Here is a 24093-nt window from a genome sequence, read left to right on the forward strand (position 1 = left end):
TAAAGAAAAATGAAACGTTGGTGGCTGAAGTTGAAAAAATAAAAGTATAAAAATTAAATAGAACAAAACTTTGTGTGAAAAGTAGAAGAAATAAAAGTGATGTGGCAAAAAGTAGAATGACGAAAAATTCGTAAATTATGTGATAAAAAATAAAGAGAATGAAACTTTCGTGACAAAAGTTAGAAAAACAAATGTATAAAAAGTAAATGGGAAAATAACACAAATATTTCGTGCAAGAAATAGAAGAAGTAAAAGTTATGTGACAAAAAGTAAAAATTTAAAAGTTTCTGTGATAAAAAGTAAAAATAATGGATTTTCGTGGCAGAAATTAGAAAAACAAAAGTTTAAAAACTAAATAAAACAAAGCTTTCGTGCCAAAAATAAAAAAAATTAAATTTATGTGACAAAAAGTTAAAAGTTAAAAATTTCTATCATAAAAAGTAAAAAAAAAAATGAAACTTTCGTGCAATAGTTAGAAAAACATATGTTTAAAAACTAAATAAAACCAAACTTTTGTGCTAAAAGTAAAAGAAATTAAAGTTATGTGACAAAAGTTAAAACGTTAAAGTTATGTGGTAAATATTAAGAAACCTAAAGTTAAAAGGTTAAAGTTAGCTGATAGGGACCATTGTTGTAACAAATTTAACGACAGAGACTATAATTACAGGAAAAAATTAGCAGGACCATTGCTACAACAAATTTAACGATAGGGACTAAAAGTATTGAAAATGTATAACGCACGCAAATCAATTCATGCTTTTTAGTATATATAATAAGGAAAAAAGTGAGTATGAGGCTGTTATGCACCCAACTTAGGTGAAAAATCCCTCACATACTAATATTTTAAATAAATACATGCCCCATGATTTTTACCTTTTAAAAAAAGATATGTGAAAAGTTTTTCACCCAACTTAAATATCTAACAGCCTCATATTCGCTTCCCTTACGTAATAATCTATCAAAGTAAAAAGTGAGTAGATCCAATTCCAACCCTTCTCTCAAAAGAATTCTCAAAAAAAAGGGATCAGACAAAACATCCACACTCTAGGACAGAGCAAACAGCAGAACAACAACTAGCTTTTACTCTTTAATGCTCTTTCTCTCTCCCATAACACATAAATCTCGTTTGATTCTCTTTCGAGTTTTCATCAAAGTAGAAAGTAAAAACAAACAAAAACGCTTATTATTATTTCTTTCTCAAAATAATAAACAATAATTCACAAAAACAAACCCCTTTAAATTCTTTCCTTTTCAGTCTCTATAATGATGAAAATAATAATAAGTGATTTAAGATGAAAAAATTATGGCTGCTGCTGTGTTGTTATTATTAAATAATAATAATAATAACAACAATAATATGGCTCAAAATAATAGCAACAATGCTGCCAATAATGATGATGTGAAACCAACTATTTTACATGACTTTCTTGGCCGTGGTGGTGGAACTTCTCCGGTCACCAAGTTAGCCGCCGGTAGTGATGTTGCCGGTGCCTCTTCTCCTTCTGGTTCTATCTCAGGTGGCGGTGGCCGTGGCCCGGTTTCCACTACTTCTGATCTGGGTTCTGGTAATGAACACTTTTTTTTTACTTTCTTGATATTTCTTCCATGGGTTTTCTTTTCTTTTTTTTTAAAGGTTGTTTTTTCTTCCTTAATATCCTTTTTATTTAAGTAAAATTGTAAAAAAGCTCAAATTTTTCCATGATTTTTAGGTCTTAATATTTTTTGGCGTTCATAAAATTTCTTTTTCATGTCCCCTTTAGTTTGTAGTCACACTTTCCAAATTTTCATCAACATTGGTCTTTGTAATTTTCTTGATGTTTTCCAACATAGTTTTTTTTTTTTTTTTTATCCAAGTAAATGTTGTAAAAAAGATCAAATTTTTAACTGTTATTATGTCTTAAAATTTAAGGGTTTTGATGCTAAAGCCATTGGGCTGTCACTCAACATTATTACATGATTAATAAGTTGTACAATATGATTAGAAAATTTTAAACTTTTAAGAACACATTAATAACGGTGGTCATTATTACAATTTCTTAAATTACTTTTTCTTGCTTCAAATTTAAGTTTTTTTAGTCATACTTTCATCAAGAAATTGGTGTATTTGTAATTTTCTAGATATTTTCCTACATGGGTTTCTTCATCTAAGTTAATGTTGTAGAAAAGTTCATACTTTTTATTGATTTTTAGGTATAAAAAATAATAACTGAATTATAAAATTACATTTAATGTTGTAATTTTAAGTTATGTAGACAAAGTGTCAAAATTTCATCAACAGATTGATGAGTGTTCAAAGTCGAATTGGGGTTTAAATGTTTAATCTTAAATGAAATGATCACATTTACTACAATACAACTTTGGATGCATTAAATACATGTTACTGTAACATGATTTCACTAGATATAGTACCCACCTGAGGGACTATGTCTTCAATTTTAAGTTCAATGAGAACCAAAACCTAACACATCTCTATAAAAACTGAAGAAAAAAAAAAGTTCATTTTTTTTCTTTTATGGGGTAGGTATTTTTGAGTGGGTTTGTTTCATTGATGGCATCACTATAGTCAATCCTCTATCAAGAAAATGTAACAATTTTCCACATTTTTTGAAGTTAAAATTACCTATTTACCCTTATTTATTGATTGATGATGTCATAATCTTGATCAAGGGGTATGTGCCAAAATTTTCAATTTGTTTTGTTGTTGATTGATGATGATATTTTGGTGTTAATCATGGTAGAAAGGCATGTTGGAACACTTTTTGAAGGTGTGCCATTTTATTGTCAAAAAGGTGATTATTCGGGCTCAAAGGTTAGGTATTCGGGGATGAAACGTAGTAACTCGGATGCTGGTTTTATGGCGCCTTCAAGAGAAGGTATCCCCCAAATGAGACCAGATTTTCCAGAGACCTCACATTTAATGAAGGTATGTTTGTATTAAGTTGTCTATGTTCTTAAAACTAGGTAATAATGTGTTTGGATGAAATGTGTAAATATAATGCCGCATATGTTAAGTCCCACTTTGAATTTGTGAACCATTTTGATGTATGATGCCCACACATTTTGTTATGGTAGATGCTGAGAAATGTAGGCGCAGAACGACCTAGATGGCCCCACGAAGATGAACCGATCTTGGGCATGCCTCAAATGAGGCCCACATCATCATCTCAATTGGTACAACAAGCCAATGCATCTAAATGGGAGCGGGCCATTCCCGTGAACGTTGGGCCTGTACTACAGTACCCTCCACGTGCTGGTCAAGTTGTACCTTACGCGTACCAACCAGTTTCAAACCGATTCAAAGATGCCAATGTGGGTTCCCCATTGATTTCCCAGTCAGCTGCTGATGAAGGATCTAGGACTGGAATCAAAGGGTCTGGGATTTTAAGCTCGGTTAATGTTAGTGGCTCGGTGGCTGAACCAAGTATAAGCAAACTAAAATCTCTGATAAGTAATACTGAACCTGGCTCTTCTAGTCCACTTCCGTAAGGCATTTCCACTCTGTTTGTTTAAGACATTCATATAGTTGATCTTTAAGTTAAGTTTATGGTTTTTAATCTTTATTTCCTCAGTCGGCAAGGATCTACATCTGCCAGTCGCCAGATGACCATATTTTATGGTGGTCAAGCCCATGTGTTCGATGATGTTCATCCAAACAAGGTCAACAGTTATGCTTTCTTTCCCCCCGTTTCTGCTGAAAATGATATTTTGGTCTTATGTCAATTTTTCCATTTCAGGCAGATGTAATAATGGCCCTAGCTGGATCAAATGGAGGATCATGGTCAACAAACTTTTCAAATTCCTCTCTAAAAGCTTCTGGTGGTGAGGCTATTCCCGTGAGTGGTGAAAATGATACAATCATGGCTGGTAAAACCACTCTGTCTGGCAAAGATATACATGGGAGATCATATGGAAATTCCACCCACGGGCTTGGCTCTAACGACCGGATGCTAATGCTTCCTGGTAAGAAGCTTATAAATGAACAATAAATATTAACTTAATATTGTCACAAATGGATTGTAGATGACGTAAGTATGGTTTTGGGCGCAGGAGGGCAGGGTAACATTATAATGAAAGATGCAAGAGGGCCTGCTGCAGAACAAAAGAATGATGAGAAACCTTGATGTCCAATTTGGAAAGTTTTAAAGGTATTTTGTCATTACTTGGTCGATTATTGTTGTTAGAGAGTTGGATTATGGTGTAGCTTAGCTATATATATAGTCTTTAGTTATTTACTAAATAGTCAAAAATGCTGAACCTCATGTGCAAATGATATGATGCTCATCTTTAAGACATCTTTTTGGCCATCTTTAATCAGTCTTGATCTCGTTTGTATATTGAATACCAACCAGGTCTGATTATTTTGTCTAAAGCTCGTACTGATTACACTGTTTTTGACCCAAATAGTCAAATACTTGAAAATTCCATTTTGCCACAAGAACACATTCGTATCGATGTGCAAAATAAAGTTTTAATACCAAATGTAAAGCTGTTACTATAACACGAGTAGGGTATATAAAGTGTATTTGATGGATTTAGCGATAGTTAGGGTAGACCGGGGAATACATGCAGCTCTCAGCGAATTTAACAAGATCTGCAGGTTTAGGGAGAAGAGAAGCTAGACCTGAAAATAAATTCAAGCTCAATACGTCATTGCAAATTTCATGTTAGTTATAAACTAAAAAAAACAGTTAAAAACCATGTCACTGTATATCTGTCGATTTATATGTATCAAGGCATTGATGATAACTTACCAAGTTCATATGCCTTGTCAGCTACAGTTGCTGCAATGTGTGCTGATATCTTCCGGATACAGGAAAATGGTGGATATATAAGTCCCTTTGCAAAGTCGTCTTCTGTTACTTGTGATGCCAAACCTTCCGCTGTTTAAATGTATCCAGAAACCAATTAGTCACCATACTGGTGTAACATACAATGTTTGTATAAGTTAAAAATGCCTTTTCACTTACATGCAGCTAAAAGTAAATCATCGTGAACACGAGTAGCACCACACATGATTAATCCTAAACCGAATCCTGGGAATATGTAAGCATTGTTTGCCTGTGTTTTCCTAAAAACTGTTAGAAACAAATAATAGGATTGTGAAGTGGTGCACATGATTTTGAGCTTATATTGGACCTGGCCGGGTACAAATATTTTGTCTGCATATGTTACAGGAGCGAACGGGCTTCCACTAGCAAAAATAGCGTGACCCTACAAAATCGAAAGTTTTTACAGAACATGTACAGATATCTTTGAAGTAATCTAGTTGTTTACCTGGCTCCATGTATACGCTTCTTCGGCTGTACACTCTGCTTGCGAGGTTGGGTTTGATAGAGCCATAACGAGCGGTTTCTACATTTCATTTCATCATATCAATCTAAAATTCTTCAGAACGAAAAGTTTTTATTTATTTTATTTTATTTTTTTAATTTAATTTAATTTTTTTCATATTTTACCAGGATAACAGTTACCCCTTTTACCCAGAAACAATCTTTTTATCATTATAACTAACCTCGTTAATCGATGACATGGCTTCGACAACTTCTTGTGTAAATTGTCTACCAACACCAGATGTTCCTATCAGTACAGACGGTTTGATTTCCTGCATAACAAAGTTACTAAGCAACCTTCTCCAAAGATACGGATACTCGTCATAGGATATTCATTTTGTACCTTCACCGCATCTAAGAGAGTGCTAATCGGTTCATGCTCATGAGCCCATGGAAGCTTAAAATGTTGAAGGGACTCTTTTCGCGAGCTCACAACCAATCCCTTTGTCAAAGAAGCAAGTTTCAAGCATAACCATATCATAAGGGCGTAATGGGGTCTAGTTTCTGTTATGTGTATATGTTTTCTTGTACCTTCGAGTCAACGAGCCAAATCTTTTTACGAGAGTCTTCCACACTTGCACCCGTTGTCTTTGATATTTGGAGTGCGATAAGTTCTGCTATACCAGTACCCGCCTTTGAAACAAAAGAAAGACAGTTAGCACCGGTGTTTTCATTGCTAGATCGTAAAGTTGAATGTATAACTTCTTCACCTCCCCTGCACCTAGAAATAAGAACGTATGATCAGAGAGGGTGCCACCAAGTACTTTCAGAGCCGATAGCAGGCCTCCAAGAACAACAGATGCAGTCCCCTAAAGTAAACAGACAGAAATATATGTTAAATGTTGCTTACTATGCGATCCAGTTCCTTTGCTGAACAGACGTGTTCTTCAAAGATGTTAATCACCTGTATATCGTCGTTAAAAACAAGATGAGTTGTTCGGTAACGATTAAGTAATGAAAAGGCATTGTGGTTTGCGAAATCTTCAAACTGGATAAGGATTTTTTCTCCGTAGTTTCGCTTCACTGCACTCATGAACTCCTCTAACAGTGCATCATATTCCTCCCCTCTTGCTCGGTTTTGTTTCATTCCTATGTAGAACTCATCGTTAAGCAACTTCTCATTGTTTGTGCCAACGTCAATGGTTATCGGCAAGCACTATAGCGCAGATTAAGGACAGGACTATCAGCCTTTCGACATTTAGAATGATAAAAGTCTGAGACATTAGAGTTGTAACCGAAAAAATATACTTACAGCTGCAGGGGGAACTCCTCCAAGTGCGCTGTACAAAGAAAGTTTTCCTACTGGTATCCCCATCCCTTGGCAACCAAGATCACCGAGCCCCAATATACGTTCACCATCAGTTACGACAATCACTTGGATGTTTTTCTCGGGCCAATTTCTTAGCACTTCGAGTACCTGCCCTCTGATGATATTTACTCAGTTACACATATACTGCAAGATTTGATCTACAAACTAGAACACAAATTACTGTAAACAAAGTAGAAAGAAAACATATATACTTGTCTTTTAAAGAGATGTATAGTCCTTGAGGACGTCGGAAAATGCTCCCAAATTTCTGGCAAGCTTCTCCAACAGTTGGAGTGTAAACGATTGGTAGTAGCTCCTCCACATGATCGACCAAAAGCTTGTAAAACAATCGTTCATTTCTCTCCTGCAACATATACATTTGGTTTGAGTTGGCAGCATAAGGAGAGACTCCTATAAGTTAAATTGATAGCCCATACCTGAAGATCGATCATTGCTATGTATCGTTGCAAGGGAACCTCGTATTGACGGAGTATGTGCATAAACTTTTTCTCCTAATTGCCATTTTGAAGACAATAATAATCAAATAAGAGATATAATGTGTACAAAGTTAACCTATAAGGCTATAAGAGATATATGAACTTACTTGAAGTTCTTGAGTAGATATTGTGGGAGGAAGAAGACCATGTAAGTAATGAGCATCTCTTTCTCTTTCGGTAAACGCTAGTCCTTTGTTATGGCGTGGGTCTCGCAACAAAATGTGACCACTGGCCGGCCAGATCATTGAAATTACTTAGTCTTAAAAACTCGAGTTATAAGATCAAAAGCAATAATCAAGAACATATATATATATATCATTAGATTTATATGAATTCACCTTGAAATGGACATATTCCAAGGGGTAACATTATTATCGATATCACCATGATCTCCATCATTTCCCATCACCCTAGCTAGCTACAGGTATATATCTCTGAAAAATGATAACAATTGTAAACAGCCATAAAACAAAATCAAATTAACTAATTAATCCAATGAGAATGACAAAATGTCATGAAATATATAAGAACCATGAACAACATAAATGTATATATGGCATAACCACAAACCGAAACGAATCGTAACTCTTGTTAACCAAGTTTATGAAAAAATCTTTGTATTTTGAATGTAATCAGACAAAAATGGGAACTTGGAAATGTAAGAGTGTAGAAGAGTATGATACCAAAGAAATGAGAGTTTATATATATGTAAGATATGTGTGTGTGTGTGTGTTAAAGAGAGAAAGTAGGAGGATGTTATGTAGAGTTGAAGGTTTCTTCCTTCTCTATTTTTCATGCCTTTTTTGGTGCAAAGATTGAAGGTTACCTGTCTCTTTTGTAATTTGTAGTTGCATGATATAATTGACACACTTTTAAAACTTAAGATTGGTCTCAAAGTTGCAAAGCTCGATTATATGCATTAAGATGCTTTATTGAAGAAATCATCTCTTAATTTTAATACCATAGATGTCAGTGTGTAAAATTCTGAACATTAAGATTGATTTGTACTCCAATTTCACATATGTATTATGTAAAATTGTAATGATTAGTTAATGGTGATCCACAACAGGCATATTTAGACATTGTGAGGTTCTACTGAAAACATCGTCTCTATGCACAAGTAGGAGTAAGACTGTCAACTCATATGTGGCTCATGACGAAATTGGATATCATCATTGGTATTGAGTATTGACATTGACAATATACGTTATGAGATAAATACATTATGCATACATATACATATATATGAAGGAAATGCGATATCTAAACCGATTTGAAGACAAATCCGAACTGAGTTAACTAAATAAAAATTCGGGTTAATGATTTAGTTTAGTTAAATTGAAGAAGCTACTTCCAAAACCATACTAAATATCTTGATGTCTTAAAAGACCATGGGCTGGCATGGATATGTGCCCATGGAAACATGAAAATTCAAAAGCAAAAAACATAAGTGAAGTGTAAGATAAGTTAAAACATATATAAAACTTAAAATGGAAGTAAACAAAATGAGAAGAAAAATACGAAGTTGAGCCTTAATATGGTTATCAGATCCTTTAGAAGTTACGTTCGTGCCATTAGGGTGATAGCCTAGTGGTTAAAGAGTTTTTCACGTTCTTAGCAAACGACCAAATGTGGAAATGACTTTAAAAGGGTCAAAACAACTAAGCCAAAAATGCCTGAGAGTGATGTTTCCGAAGGTGAAAACATCAATCCATTATGGACATAAAGCATGTAAGTGAGATTATAATGTATCATCATTGTATCAACTACAAGAGTCTAAATTACTTGAACAACAGTTTATACACCAAGTAGTCTTATTGGTCTACACGCTTTGGTCAAAGTTGGACCTTTTGTCAATTGAACTAACAAGCTATAACAATTACACTGAATTAAAAGCCTAATAATGACGTGACAGATATGTCGAACCGTCGGAAAGTACATAGATAATTAAATATGATGGAGAAAGTCAATTTGGAGGAAACTTGTGGGTTGGGCTGCATGGAAATTAAAAATGTAGGCCTAAAACAGCAATGTGACAAGTTGCTAGAAAACAAGGCTGAAATATCTATCTAGTAATTTTTATATGAAAAAAGTCGCTGTGAATATGAGTCGGTTTGGATCGTTTTTGGCTAAAACTAACCTCCGAACCGATCAATTCGGTTTTTAAAAAATCAAAACTGTTAGATTTGGTTTTTGTTCGGTTCGGTTTTTTTGGTTTTTTTGTTCGATTTGGATCGATTTCGGTTTTTGTTTGGTTTTTTTTTGTTTTGCAAATTTACATTTTTGTTTATGATGTTACATATTTAATTTTCAACTGTTAACAAAAATAACTATGATATAGAAACTAAAATATAGATATGCTTTAACTAATTATACTTTTTAGGTGTTAAAATTGATATAACTTTTATATAACGAATTGATTTTATTGTACGTTTTCATCTAAAACATATAATTTATATAGATTTGTACACTAAAAAGACAAAAAGTTTAAATATATTAACATATTTACAAATTATAAGTAATAAATATAAATGTAATATGATATAAATATAAAATGGAAAATGATAATGACAACCCTAAGGGTTGTCATTAACAGCTATTACATGCATAGAAAGTAGTACTTTATATATCAATAACCGCCCTTGAATTTTCGCAAGACAAAGTATAAATTTTAATGCATCAAATTAATTAATACTGACAGCCCTAAGGGCTGTCATTAACAAAACTCATATAAAATAAATTAAAATATAATGGGTTCGGTTCGGTTTGGTTTTTAATCGGTTTTTTAACATATGAAACCGAAAACCGAACCGATCCGTTCGGTTTTTGGAAAACAAAAACCAAACCAATGGATTTCGTTTGGTTTTTGGTTTTTTCGGTTTTTGGTTTTCCGGTTTGGTTTTTGCTCGCCCCTAAAAAAAAGTAAGTATGTGGCTGTTATGCATTTAAATTGAGTGAAAAACTTATCACATACCAATATTTTAATATTTTGAATAAATGTATGACCCCCATGATTTTTATGGTTTTAAAAAAAGTATGTAAGGGGTTTTTCACCTTTTTATACTATGAACTACTCGTAAATATCGGGTGGGTTAATATACATTGTCTTAGCCAGATTCGTTAGAGTCTACATGAAAAATAAATTTCCAATTAAAACCCCCATGATGAAAACCCTCATAATCTAGAGATCTGAAAGAAAAAAACCCTTTGAGGCCCACTATAAATAAAAATTAAATATATGTGGATACCTCCAAATATGCTTAAAAAGGGACTTAGACCAGACACTTCTTGTAAGGAAACAGGCTTCATTACTAATAGATCATTTGGTGTTGAATAAAAATAAGTCTGAAGAGTTTAATGGGCTTATGTACAAGATGTATGAAACGTTTGTTACAATGTTTTTTTCCTTTTTTAACAACACTGTGTATATATGTCAAAATATTCTTTTAAGACCCTATATCAAAAATTAATAATTCTATTTAATGAACGGTATAATAAAGAAAAATAATAATGATCGTCTTAGGGGTTATCATTATTATTTTTATATGTATAAAAAAGTACTCATAACACTTCTTATATCATGACAATCCTTTTGAATTTTTAAATAACAAAATATAAATTTTAATATAGTAAAATAGTTTATACAATTGTTACCATAATAATAGCTGATGAATCAAAAGGGGTTGGGAATGTGGGATCCTCCATTGCATTGGGTAACAACTATATTTATTTATTTTAAACCAATGAATAAAACTATATGCGGACCACCTAGGCACCTATCATATATACACTTTCTTGGCGAAACAAAATGGATGGGAATTCCGGCCTATTTTTAGGCATTGGACAATAAAGTAAACACCTTTTTTGACTTTTTCCCTTGAATCAACAAAAATTCTTAAACCCTTTACCTAAAATATCAAAATTGAAAACCCCCAACATTAACATGGATTATAATCATCATCATCATCGTCATCATCTTCGTGGCAGAGGTGAAAAGAAAGTTTTTCATGGATTTATTACATCCGAGGTCATCTTCTACACCCACTTGTATCTATTCCTGTATCTATATATCTTTTTCTTTTCCATTATAATTCAATCATTATATTACTATTATTATTGGAAATTTACAAGTAAAAAAAAAAAAAAGTAATCATCTTTGTTTTAAAAACATTATGGGGTTCTATTAATTCTTGGCATTTTAGTGACTTTTTTACTTTGTTTTAAATATCATTGTTATCTTTAGCTTATGTTATTCGATTCTGCTCGTACAAGCTCTAAACTTTATCGGTTTCTCTTTTATCGCATAATGTGTTTTGTTATGTTACATTGAATTGGACTTTTTATACTGAGTGTTAAAAAGAACTTGTATATGCTTTAGTGTTTTAGTTTATTAACTCGTTTATCGATATAGGGAATAAATATAGATATAGGAAGCTGGAAGTATGTATGTTTAGAATAAAGTATGCATTCTCTAATGTTTATGTTAAGAAAGGCATTAGTGAAATTTTGACCTCATAGGTGGAGAAAATGGAAAGAGTATTAAAGGAATCAAGGGGGCGTCTAAGTGAGGACGTGTTCAAGAATTTGGCAAGAGGATTCAAGTGAGTTATCATCCTGCCGGTTTAATAATAGCCACCGTTCTATACGTAATAATGATGATGGGAAATCAAATCTTGTGAACGTTATTGAAGCTCTTAATTTTGGTTTTGTGTACAGCCGTTCTGCAGGTCGTGCAGGAAAGCCTCTTTTAAAGTGGACTGAGGTCGATGCCCTGCCCTTTTTCTATGCTTGCTGATGCTATTAAATAAAATAAATTGCTTTTTGTTTATCTTATCTTTATATAAATCCGTTGATCATATATTAGGTACAAAGTTGGTTTCTGGATAGGCAACAACGTCACGTTTCAAAAGAAGGCCAGGAAGTTTGTCCCTTGAAGAATATGAACGAGACGTTTGACATTTCCAAAGGTAACTTCACTGCATATAAATCTTTATATCGCATATAGCTTGTTTATGAAGCCGCAACATAGATGCAAATTTTACTTCCTTGGTGAAACTACAACCTGAAATCACTTCTTTGAAGTCAGTAATCATCTAAGAATAGTGATCAAGGTTGAGTTTTTGGTCCACAGTTATTCCATCGTGTCAATATTGAGGGCTATTTTGCATGATTTGTTACATGTATGTATATGTTGGTTGAAGTCATGAACTTTGTGTGTAACACATGAAAAGTTTATGCAGGAGAAAAAGCTATAGATCTGTCAACGTTGGAATTCGAGGCAAAGTCAATAGATGATGCATGGTAAGCTTACATGTAGCAAGATAAAAGATTTTAATGAAAATTTAGTAGAACTGATCCGTCTCTTAATGATATTATGGGCTTTGCAGGTATGATGTGGAAACTTTTATTACACACAGAATTCTTAGTTCAGGTGAACCTGTAAGTTTTTATCTGTGTTAGTCATTACTTAAGATCCATCCTTTTTACTGATTATTTTTTTTATTGTTGTATTATTTTCATCCTGATAATCTCATGGAAGGTGAAGTTGGAAAGAGATAACATATGTGAACCTTAATTTCAGGAAGTTCTTGTAAGATATATTGGTTTTGGGACAGAAGAGGATGAATGGGTTCCTGTCAAAAATGTACGGGAACGATCTGTTCCATTCGAGCACTCAGATTGCAATAAAGTTATGGTTGGAGATACTGTACTTTGCTTCCAAGTCAGTAAACTTTGCAGTTTTTTAAAAGTTTTGAGTATCATATTCTATCATTTCATGTTACTATTTGATAGTTTTTGGTGTATTATCAGGAGAAACCAGATCAAGCAAGATATTATGATGCTCAAGTTATAGATGTTCAACGGAAATTGCATGATATTAGGGGATGCAGGTGCATTTTCTTGATTCGGTATGAGCATGACAACTCTGAGGTAAGAACATAAAGCAACATAAGATAAGAGAATTTTTGATTTTTGAATTTACATTCACATTGAGATGGCGATTTTCAAGAAACATTAATGCTGGTGTTAAGTTTATGACTTATTTCCTTTATGTATATAATCTAAGACGGTATAAGTGTCACCTCAAAAGTCAGCATCTCATAGTATCATATGAAGACAACTCTTAACATATTGAGATTTCCTTATTTTGTATTTAGGAAAGTGTTCGGTTGAAGAGACTCTGTTGCCAGCCAGAATGTTAGATACAAGTTCCTCTTCAAAAGCATTACACTGTTGACATATATTAGATGGTTTTATCCACGACTCCAGGTGGTTTATGTCTTTATGGAAGATCTAGCAACATTGTTGATAGGATTAGGTATTTACTGGTAGCAATGGTATTGCCGGTTGGGGCTTTGAGTATTTTTTTGCCAAATCAAAATATATGTTATTTGGAAAAAGCAGCAGGGCAAAACAAGGCTAAATTCTTCACATATATATCTATTGATGGAATTATGGGTTCACTTGTAGCTCTTCGGGGTAATGTACACATACTTAGTGTTGATATAATGTATAATGCATATTATGATTATTTCTTCCTATATTGTGAATGGCTTTCTATTATATCATAGATATTTCTGTTTATTTCTTTCTCTATTTTTTTCAACTAAAATGAGATTTTTTTTATGCTTGTTTCCTTTGAAGATCTATCACCTCAGCATCACAATATCTTGGTTGATTTGTTTTTTCATAGCGGCATGCCAGTTGACACTAGCATAAGTTGGTGGAGGATAATATTCAAATTTCCTGAGGGAAGTAGCTGAGGTTAGTGGCTTGGAAGCAAGGTACAGTATTACAACTACCTCGTTTTCATTGCATTATGAGTAGTTGTGGGGCCGTTCATACGATTTTTTACAATATAAACAAGTTTTCATTTCAACCTTCTGCAAGTCGAAGCAACCAACTCTACCTGTTCACGAGATGAACTTTGACACAAGTATAACTCAAGTCTTTCCCGGTGTCCAATGATGAGCGAAGGTCGGTAAACCTTCAATATGGTAAATTCAACTTCTGCACTTTCTAGCAGTATCAAACACTATAGTATCTGTTACACCTATCAGCTAACACAGATTCACTATCACACTGTTTGGGATTTGGGTCATGCTTAAAACTCCCAAATTCATCACATTGATGCCAGTTTCTGACAAACTCAATTCAGCCAGAGCAGCTCTTTCTTTCAACATGAAATTGACATCATCGTTAATCTTGTCGCAATCTGACAGGTTCAGCTCTTGCAACCGCATCCTCAAATATTCACTTGCTAGAGACTTTAGAGTTTAGACCCAGATTGGTATATCAGATACGACCATGCAAACTCAAAGAAATTAGATGACTTGCACTTGCTTCTCCATTTAAGTCCGTTGTGATTCTCACACTGCCACTCAAATTTGAGTTCGTTGATTCTTTTCCAAATGGAACCACTAAATACGAGTAATAAATTACCAGATTATCTTAGAAGCAAAGTGACTCTGACATGACCTCCTTGTAATCTTTTTTTTCGTGAATTAACTGTGCAAATGGGTACAAGCATTTTCAAACCATCATGGTTATAGTCAAACCTAACTCACCAAGATCAAGATTTTAGTGTAAATTGCAGCTGGTGATATGGAGCTTGGGGCATGAGTGTGCTGTCTGCTATGAGTTTCATGTGAGTATTGGATAAGTGAATAGCAGTTTAGAATTTAGATAATCTAAGTCAGCTTTGGGAATGCTGGGTGTGGGAGAATTTCGTAAGAAATTTAGAAAATGAAACATGTGGGTTTTTTAGCCGGGTGCTGGCGACTTGCATGAATTGCTTAGAGTGATTGTTTGTCGAATCTATACTTCATATTCATGAAAATGGAGGTTTGCTTGTCATCTCCAAGTAGTTCCATCGCAGATCTGTGCAACATCAATATCGTTTCTAGTATTTGCTACTCGTATGACACAAGAATGTAATGAAAATTTCATACAAGCAAAATACTAACCCACATATGATGTCTTATCTTTCTGCTTACATTTCTTCAAGGACGGACTTCTCTTCTAAACTTTCAACAGACACAAACTTTAGTGACACAATGAAGAAGGATATTGTTCAAAAATTGAAAAATATGTACAAAAACTTGATTAAACAATTCATTCATGTTTTGTAAAATGAGCTAAGTTTATATGTTTTTGATGCCCAAAAAATGGTTTTGACCAGATGGTTTTTTAGACAACGTATCAAAACCGGTTTTGACCATGCCCGAACCGCTTTATAACGGTTTTTGTTCAACCATGGACCGGTGAACCGAGGTTTTCCCAGTTTTTTGCCCAAAACCCGAATATCCAAATCGGTTTTTTTCTGCACGGCTACTTAAAAGTACTCGAGTGTTTGGACTGTTGGTCACTCATCCGGTCCACATACTCATTTATCTTACATTGTTATTGTTATCACTAAATACACTTGCAATAACAAAAAATTATAGAAAAGCAAGTGGACCATATCTTTCCATAACATGAAGTAATGATAACTTTGTTTAATTAATGAAATGACACAAATAAATGAATAATTGCAACAATTATTGTCTTTCTTCATTCTTTTTACTATACAGATTAATCATCTCGAATCGGGTATATAACAAGTACACTTTCAAACACACACATACTTCTAGTCAGAGGTTTTTTTATAACCAATTTCTCTACTCTCGAATAGGAGGACCGATCGATCCTTGGGAGGTTATCATGGTCTTGAATTGTAGTTTGAATTTCACTTTTATCCAAATTTATGGCTTTCATAAGCTAGTAAGCTACAAGTATATATGTATTAGAACGTCAATAAATAAAAAAAAAAGTTTTATAACTTTTATATTATAAACTAAATACCTGTACGTAAAGGTCTCATATATAGCTATAGTTTTACATGGATGTAACTTCAAAAAAATCTAAATACATGTCCAGATCCTATTTTTCAACTGTTTTTTTCAATTATATTAGAATTAAAATAAAAGTTTACATGCATGGATGCACGTCTAATATTGAAAACTTGTTCACTTACGTATGGACCAATCATCTCACATAGGAAATAAAACTTTTATAAAAAAATTCTTTGAGCACGCACGTAAACTTGTTCACTTACGTATGGAACAATCATCTGATCATACATATATTGTGCTTCTGATATATACTTTGTCTAAACGGCCTGTTCTTTTAATTAAGAACATCACCATTTCAGCAATGGCTTCGTAGCAAGATCGATAAACGATTTCATGTTTCCTTTTCTACTGCTAATCCACACAAATGACAGAAGTTTTACGTCGATCATCATCTGTTAGACCGTATATTATATAAACAACAACGACAATATATATATGGTTTCTTTGCTAACAAAATTCAATAAGACTTTGGAAAATGAACTAGACCTTATACAAACTACATTCAAAAATCTTTAAATTAATTTGAGTAATTGGCACAAAGATCTTATAAACTTAAAGAACCAAACACAGAAGTGTAGGACGACATAAGAAAGCCATATCGATCGATCCCTTGGAATAATCCTGTAAAATGACACATGTTTGGCTTTCTAAACCTAGTTTTTTTCTTTCAACTTTCAAAGTGTCAAACAAAAGACCAATTAACAAACACAAAGGCTATGCAATGAGGGTTTTCTTCGTCATTCAGTACCTTCCAAGCTACTGCCCGTTCATACGACACAGGTCTTCCCATGCTCGTCAAGCAGATCCCACCAGGGAGGCAAGCAAAACCCTGAATACCAAACAAACGCAACAACCATATAAGCAACGCACAGAAAATTAAAGTGCTTTGCAATTTTGCATTATTTGAGTTTTTAGTGTCAAAGGAAACATATATCCAAGGTAAATTCACCTGTTGTAGAATCTGTGGGAGCTCAGAACAAACATTATTCGTTCTACCACCGCCGTCAAAGATCTTGTCGAGAGTAATGTCTTGAAGTGAAACTAATGTTGTCTCGAGCATATCTAAACCCGCTTGATTTGCAAATGTAAAATCTGGCAATGCCTGCAAATCACAAATTTTTAGTTCTAAGAAACCAGAAAATTTTAATTTGAATTTAACTAAACATTATTAAAAGGAAACCATCAATTACCTTTAATGAGCAACACATTATAGCATCTGAATGATGCCAAAGTGTTTTAAGCATCGAATCACTTCGCTCATCAACAGTTTTGAAAAGTTCTTCACCAAGAAAACAACTATATACCCATAAAAAGTGAAAATTAATTATCACCCGGTATAATTTAAGTTTCACAAGATACGAAGGGTATAACTAATTAAAAGGCTTACCGGAAACTTTGACAGATCCAGCGGGTTAGCAATTGAGCTTCAGGGGTACCAGATGGGGCTTGAAGACTTCTAGGGCCAAAAGGCGACGGTGAGAGAGCTAACGCAACTCTTTGGACCGATGATATGATACTTCGCACATACTGTCTAGCCATGGCTGCTATGCTTTCTTGAAGATGGATTTCAAATGCAAACTGAAATGCAATGGTCATAACTGATTTTGTAGGCCCACATTGACCAAGGTAATCTGCTGATGTTCGCTTCCCAGGCGGGCCCCCCTCGAGAGTTGATGCAAGGTCACGTGTTGGATTCTGAGAGTTCTGTGTAAATGATTTAGAAATTAAAAACAAACACTTAATTTGCCCCAAAAGGATGAACTTTACTAACAAAAGATTTTTACCGCTCCATTATTAATGGGGATTATACGAAAACCCGATGGTAGGAGTGGCGCATCATCAGTGAAAGAAGCATCAATTGGAGCAAAAATAAGTTCAGCTGATGTGCCGATTGCATTCTCATCAACTCCGCTGCAGAGCTAGGAAACAGAAAAGTAGAGTATTAGTGTTTGGATCAACAATTTTGGCTTATGGTAATCAGAATATTAGGAATTAAACTTCATAACCACTTTGAAGCCAACATACATTTGAAGAAAATCATTACTTTACAATAATTGTCAATGGGGTAAGACTTTGTGTTGAAATGTCAAGGAATCCATAAAACTATAAAAATACAAAATTAATATATAATAACAAATTAAACACAAAACCAAAAAGTGCTACTTACTTGCAAAAAGAAGATATCTGCAGGCATGAGCATGTCTTCAGCCCGATAATGAGACATATTTTCGAGTTTTATAACCTCCATAAACTGAAATAAAACACTAATTTATACTTGTAATTCGCTAGAAAATTACAAACTGAAATAAAACACTAATTTTACTTACCTCTTCATTCTCAATGGTATGAGCCAATGGAAGGATAACTTGCCCACCAAATGTTCCACTTCTAGCTAATGGTAAGCCACAAGGACCACCTTTAACTGATGCAGCAGAGTAACCATCTATACTACTATCAGCCCATTCTGATCGATGTTCTCTTAGGAATCTTGTAAGTATTGCAGGAGGCACATTCTGCCAAAGTTTGAACTTTATGGTTAACCAACAACGCTTATCCAAGATTGAAATTGCACTCTATCAAAGTTATAACAAAATTATCTATATATGTCACCTTATCTATTTTTTGTTAACTTCAATGTTCTCAAATTAATTTCTATATATGTCAAAAATTCATAACAGGTTTAAAATTTTAAAGGAATATGTCTGATAAACTTACCTGTAAAAGCATTGAAGCTTTGGCACATAGTATGGCATTGCTGATTGATGGAAATCCATCGGCATACATTGGGGTTGCACCCATCACCTTATCAGGAGACGAGTTAATAAGAACAGTGACATCATCAACTCCATCACTTTCCATGATTGACCAACCCTCATCGGTAAAACCATTAATGGCTTCATTAAATCCTCTGCAATACATCAAAATCTTTAACTTTCGGTATGAACACAGTTGGGAATTTTGTGAAGCATCAGAGACAGTGACGTGGAGGTCAGGATTAAAAAAATAAATAACCTGCTCATTCTTTGACCTAGTGCACGAAGAGCAGCTGGTCTTCTTCCCCAACTAGTGACCATTGGTTGGGATATTTCTTGTGAAATCTGCCTCAGCTGGCGGAATGCCTAAAAATAATAAAATATATAAACTACTACTGTCCAGCAAGCCATAAATTAGAAAGATGCTAAAGAGATGGTCATACCGCGAGTGTGGTCCTCTGAGCGAGTAATGTTGATGACTCGTATAAAGGACGTAAAACTTCTGGAACGCTTCCTGACTACATATGTGAAATACGATACCGTAAGAAGTAAATATAATGGCAACAACACATGCGTAATGATCTTACTTCCAAATAAAAATTTATTTCACGTACCTCAAAATCAACATGGTCAACAATATGGATTATTGACCCACCACCATCGCAGGGTCGTATGAGGTATCCACTTGGTAGAATTTTGGCTCTCACAAAATGAGGCACTGGCGGCATAGTAGGGCCATTTTGAGTGTTGTTCAGTGATCTCTCACAAACCTTAATATTAACAAAATTAAAGTCACAAACATTTCCCCAAAAGGAACAAAATAAACTATAAATTAGAATAAAACTATTTCAGCCATACCACTAGGCTACCATCCTCCAAAGCAGATGTATAACGTAGTAGCCAGAAGTCGCGTGCTGGTGCCAAAGTAGTAGGTGCATAGAGCTACAAAACAGGTATACACAAAATAGTTCAACCGTCAAAGTCAACCTAGAAAGACATGTGCAACACAATTCGTGCAAATGCGATATGAACTATTAATGCGAAAGTACTCATTGTATGTGCTAACCTGCATGTAAAGCAGCTCAATGGTTCCATTAGTCCCGGTTGTGAGCACGTTAAGAACATCCACAGCTCGGCAATCACGAAACCATGATGTCCGATCTTTAAGGATTTCAGCAACCTGAAATATGACAGTTTTGCCACATTAAATGTCGGTGGTGGGCCCATTTATAGGGATTGTATTCATAATCTCACTCATCAAGTTTCCATATAAGATGAATATATGTTCCAAGTCAAATGTAACGTGTTCATATGTTCCATGCCAAATGTAAAGCGTTTGTTATTTTACAAATAGAAATATATCTTCACATATGTGCAAAAAGAACACATGCCTTAAATCCTAGCAGTTATAGGAGGGTAAGAACTTACTCTTGTGGGTTCAAGACCAACAAGACCACATGCACGTGATGCAACACCAGTGCAACCATGAGAAATAGCAATGATTCCAATGGAATCCGGACCAGGCTGCAAAATTTGGTTACACAGATATTAGGTAAAGAATCCAGCATACTTAGATGTAGAGGAAAAATTCATGCTAAAGACTTGAGAGCAATCAAGATCTCACTGCAATTTCTGAAAGACTTAATTAAATTATTTATGACTAAGCAACCGAAAATCCCTGCACGTTATATGATATATAATCAAGACAGATTTGGAAAAAGAAGAAAACACTTCCAAGAAAAAAAAATTACAGTTAATTTCAACAGGAACACAAGTTTAAAATTTTGAAACCATCGGAAAGTGGTACAATTGTACAAGTATCCGTACCTAATTTGTGTTTCACAGTACCAAGTCGGCCTAATACATTCTAAATATTTAAACAAACTTACATCGCATGTATCTTTGTAGGTCCAATATATAGTGCAAGAAGGGACATGCTACAGAGTCATATTTGCCTAACTAAAACATTATTATCAATATATGAGAACCCTAATTCTATTGTTTAAACAAATAATTGCCGATAGTATATTCTTGCTTTTAGAATGAGAGATAAAACATTAGAAAAGGAAAAGGAAAGACAAAACCGAAAAACAATTATAAAAAAAATGTTGAAAAAGGTAGTATGGGGAGGATAGTGACTCAAATGATGAGATTCTAATGTGTATTAGAAGGTTAGCAGGTTTCTTCAAAAAGAATTTTAATTAAATTTAAAGATAATATTAATTAAAGGTTAATGGAATGATTAACCACCATTATTTAATTTCAAATCACTAATTAAAGTAAGTGCAAAGAACCTTCATCCCAGGCATTTGGACCCACTCCACAGCAGTCCCTGTTGCCTTTGATAAAAACTCTGTTAAAGTCTCCTCTGCAATGGACAAAAGCCTAAAAAACATACACAATAACACACAATTTCTAGATTTAATTTATGTAGTGTGGTGATCAATCAACAACAATAAAGATGTAAAGAAATATATATATGTATATATTTGAAAAAGGGAGGGTAGTCAAATTACTAACTTACCCTGCAGGACTAGCATCCCTTGGTGGATGTTGAGGACTTAAGTGGTGTTGGCCGCTCGTCACAACTGACTCACAACTTGTGTCTGTGGTGACGAGCGCCGTCTGCATAAAGTGGTAATAGGTTAACAAACAAAATAATCAAGAAAAATTTCAACAAAACCTAAAATGACATAATGAATTTTTGACAAAATCCCAATATTATGGAGACCAAGCTAGGAAAAGCCAAATTTTATTACGTTTTGAGTCTGCTGACGGAAATAGCCGTTTTCATACACCAAGTTAGAAACTTGTTTCTGCAACCTATCATTCTCCTCCATTAACAACTTATTCATTGCAGATAACTTCCTGTTCACAGCTTGCAGCCTTGATGCCTCCTTTCTTTGCTTTTCCCTACATCTTTAATCATACAAAAAACAAACTTTAAACTAAAAATTACACAAATCTTCAAAAAGATTACTATCCAATTCTTTATGGTCCAAAATGAGATATTGTTGATGCATTCAAGATCAAATTCATGATCAAGAAATTATACTTTTAACTTTTAAAAGTCATAAAAACGTGAAAAAGACTAACACCCGATTATTCCTGATATCAAAATGGATTGATGAAAGAGATGTTTCAACTTTCAAGATCAAGAATTTAAACCATTGAAAAAAAAAAAGTCACAAAACTTGAAAAATATTTCTACCAAAGTGTCTCTTTTCCGAATTGAAATATTTCTTATGCATTAAGATGAATGCAGTTTATTAACGTGTTAGTTTTGCTATACAAAAAGGATTAGCGGCGCATTTTGTTTGCCATCTACCTTCTATTTCTATGTATTGATATGATACTTTATTGGTGATTATTCGAACTCTATCGGGAAAAATAATCAAGATGATAGAGGTGTTTCAAGATCAAGAATTAATGCCCTTTTACCTATAAAAGTAACAAAAATTGAATAAAGATACCCATCCGATTCTTTCTGGTCAAAAATGAGTTAAGCTTATGCATCTAAGATAACTTAAATTTCTACTAATAAAGCACAAATCTTTAAAAAGATTACCACCCACTATACTTTATACAATTTCTGGATGCAGTGTCTCTACCTTTGGTAGAGTTTATGGCCGTCTACATCTAACCTCCTCGTATATAGTCGTGGCAAGATTGGATAATTTTGTTGTATACTTTACACAATTATAACATAAGGAGTGTTTCAAAATCAAAAGTTTACCATAATAATTTGAGATTTTTTACCTTCTATTCTGAAACCAAACTTTGATCTGTTTCGGCTCGATATTCGAGAGAATTGGGCACTCTCTAATGAGTTGTTGCCGGCGAAGTGAGCTTGGTTTTGGACAATCATGATACAATCTTTCTAAAGCTTCAACTTGCTCCGGTGTGTACCTTACATATTTACCATTATCCATTCCCATTGGGTCCCCACCTCCTCCTTTGCAAGATGAACTAACAGCCATCATCACTCTAATTCACAAAACCCACAATGAAATCTTTACATAAAATTCAAAAGCTTGTCATAAAAAGACAAGAACTTGACACCCCTAATAGAAGCTAGTAATTTCCATAAAGAATCTTGAACAATATACAAACGTCATCAACTTTTTGGTAAAATTTGGTCAAGATTTTGAGAACCCAGATGGAAAAACAGTTGTTTAACAAAACCCAGAAAGGATTTTCTTCAGTTAAAGAAAATTTATGTGATTTCAAGAATATGAATATCTATATATATATAAGTGTATCTATATACACATAAAAAGCATGATAGTAAAAGGGAAAAGCATGTGTACACTAAAATAAACATATATATTTGTCTATACAATATTAAAATACTAAAGAAAGATGACAACCAGACCTTGTTTTGAAGTGCAACGTTGTCGTTTACCCTTGTTTTTGTCTTCTTTTTTGATATCTATATATTTTAAGGCAAAAAAACGGATATACATATATATTTTTCACTCACAACCAAGTAGCACCAAGCACAAAGTGCAGAATTTCCATTATTGGATCACACAAGATTGTGAATTTCAAGTGAAACTCAAGTTGTGGAAAATGCATAAAATGTATCAACTAATTTGGGCATGCCTAAATAACTCCCAAGTGAAAGAAAGAAAGAAAGAAAGAGAGTTATGAAAGGATGTTAAAGGGAAACCCCGGATAGGAGACAGAAGGAGACCAATTACTGATTTTCATTCCATTTTGCCCTTATTACTTTGTACCAAACATATACGCACAGTTGGAAGTTGTAGTGAGTTTTGAGGCTTCTTTGTAGTATTTAAGATGAGATGATCACGCTCTGCAAAAGCGGACTCAATGTCTTCCTTTAATTAAATGTCCTAGTTAATTTGGGTAATTTTCAAATCAAGACTCCATGTCTTTCATTATTTTCCTTTCTTATCTTTTGATTTTTAAGGTTTTGCTAAACGAAACCCTAAGGCTTCTGTTAAGGTATATTAAATAGTTGTACATTTACCATAAAATTCTGAAAATAGACTTTTAATAATAATATTTTTATGCACGTTAAGTGAAGTCTTAAGAGCTTCATTTAACATTTTCTTTATTTTTATAGGCGCTGATCGAATATTGGAAGGTCTAGACTATGTTGTCTCACGCTAAAAAGTCATCTCAGTCATACCCATTAGAATGAAAAACCCCCTAATAGTAAGTCAATACACGACAACATAAGGGAAAACCTTGCATTCTTAAACTCAAATTTGGGTCTTACCAATTCCAAACTATCATAGAAAGACTTCCTTTACTACTAAGCTATTAACCCTACGTATCACACAT

The 24093-nt window shown here is 33.8% G+C and overlaps 4 protein-coding genes across 5 annotated transcripts; 2 read left to right on the forward strand and 2 right to left on the reverse strand.

The window, feature by feature from the left end:
- The first annotated feature begins 1252 nt into the window (after window positions 1-1252).
- LOC122607668 (protein TIFY 8) lies at window positions 1253-4966 on the forward strand. 2 transcript variants are annotated; one of them, XM_043780690.1, is made up of 7 exons: window positions 1253-1565; window positions 2739-2923; window positions 3073-3482; window positions 3570-3657; window positions 3735-3960; window positions 4048-4145; window positions 4773-4966. In XM_043780690.1, exons 1-6 carry the CDS (start codon window positions 1304-1306, stop codon window positions 4119-4121), a joined length of 1245 nt encoding a protein of 414 aa, XP_043636625.1. In that variant the 5' UTR covers window positions 1253-1303; the 3' UTR covers window positions 4122-4145; window positions 4773-4966. The 2 variants fall into 2 exon arrangements, with proteins under 2 accessions (XP_043636625.1, XP_043636632.1); XM_043780697.1 differs by lacking the exon at window positions 4773-4966 and having other exon boundaries at window positions 1254-1565; window positions 2790-2923; window positions 4048-4292.
- Window positions 4389-7984, reverse strand: LOC122607658 (NADP-dependent malic enzyme). The gene is made up of 16 exons (XM_043780679.1): window positions 7963-7984; window positions 7475-7570; window positions 7244-7364; window positions 7077-7151; window positions 6852-7003; window positions 6583-6754; window positions 6235-6486; window positions 6041-6139; window positions 5862-5963; window positions 5674-5772; window positions 5513-5602; window positions 5275-5352; window positions 5137-5211; window positions 4968-5058; window positions 4752-4880; window positions 4389-4621 (listed from the first exon to the last, which is right to left on the reverse strand). The coding sequence occupies exons 2-16, from the start codon at window positions 7540-7542 to the stop codon at window positions 4533-4535; spliced, it is 1692 nt and encodes a 563-aa protein (XP_043636614.1). The 5' UTR covers window positions 7543-7570; window positions 7963-7984; the 3' UTR covers window positions 4389-4532.
- Window positions 7985-10909: 2925 nt separating this feature from the next.
- On the forward strand, window positions 10910-13678 carry LOC122607685 (protein SAWADEE HOMEODOMAIN HOMOLOG 1-like). The gene is made up of 9 exons (XM_043780709.1): window positions 10910-11163; window positions 11655-11737; window positions 11853-11898; window positions 12001-12103; window positions 12377-12437; window positions 12524-12575; window positions 12718-12858; window positions 12948-13067; window positions 13295-13678. Exons 1-9 carry the CDS (start codon window positions 11080-11082, stop codon window positions 13337-13339), a joined length of 735 nt encoding a protein of 244 aa, XP_043636644.1. The 5' UTR covers window positions 10910-11079; the 3' UTR covers window positions 13340-13678.
- A 2808-nt stretch (window positions 13679-16486) lies between these two features.
- LOC122579974 (homeobox-leucine zipper protein ATHB-8) lies at window positions 16487-23403 on the reverse strand. Its single transcript, XM_043752242.1, has 19 exons — window positions 23159-23403; window positions 22543-22770; window positions 21543-21702; window positions 21308-21408; window positions 21078-21168; window positions 20212-20307; window positions 19850-19963; window positions 19642-19725; window positions 19398-19553; window positions 19227-19301; window positions 19043-19149; window positions 18746-18938; window positions 18358-18543; window positions 18198-18281; window positions 17815-17949; window positions 17418-17734; window positions 17221-17326; window positions 16980-17132; window positions 16487-16859 (listed from the first exon to the last, which is right to left on the reverse strand). The coding sequence occupies exons 2-19, from the start codon at window positions 22764-22766 to the stop codon at window positions 16713-16715; spliced, it is 2529 nt and encodes an 842-aa protein (XP_043608177.1). The 5' UTR covers window positions 22767-22770; window positions 23159-23403; the 3' UTR covers window positions 16487-16712.
- Between the last annotated feature and the right edge of the window lie 690 nt (window positions 23404-24093).

The sequence above is a fragment of the Erigeron canadensis genome, chromosome 1 (genome assembly GCF_010389155.1).
Source record: "Erigeron canadensis isolate Cc75 chromosome 1, C_canadensis_v1, whole genome shotgun sequence".
NCBI classification, from domain to species: Eukaryota; Viridiplantae; Streptophyta; class Magnoliopsida; order Asterales; family Asteraceae; genus Erigeron; species Erigeron canadensis.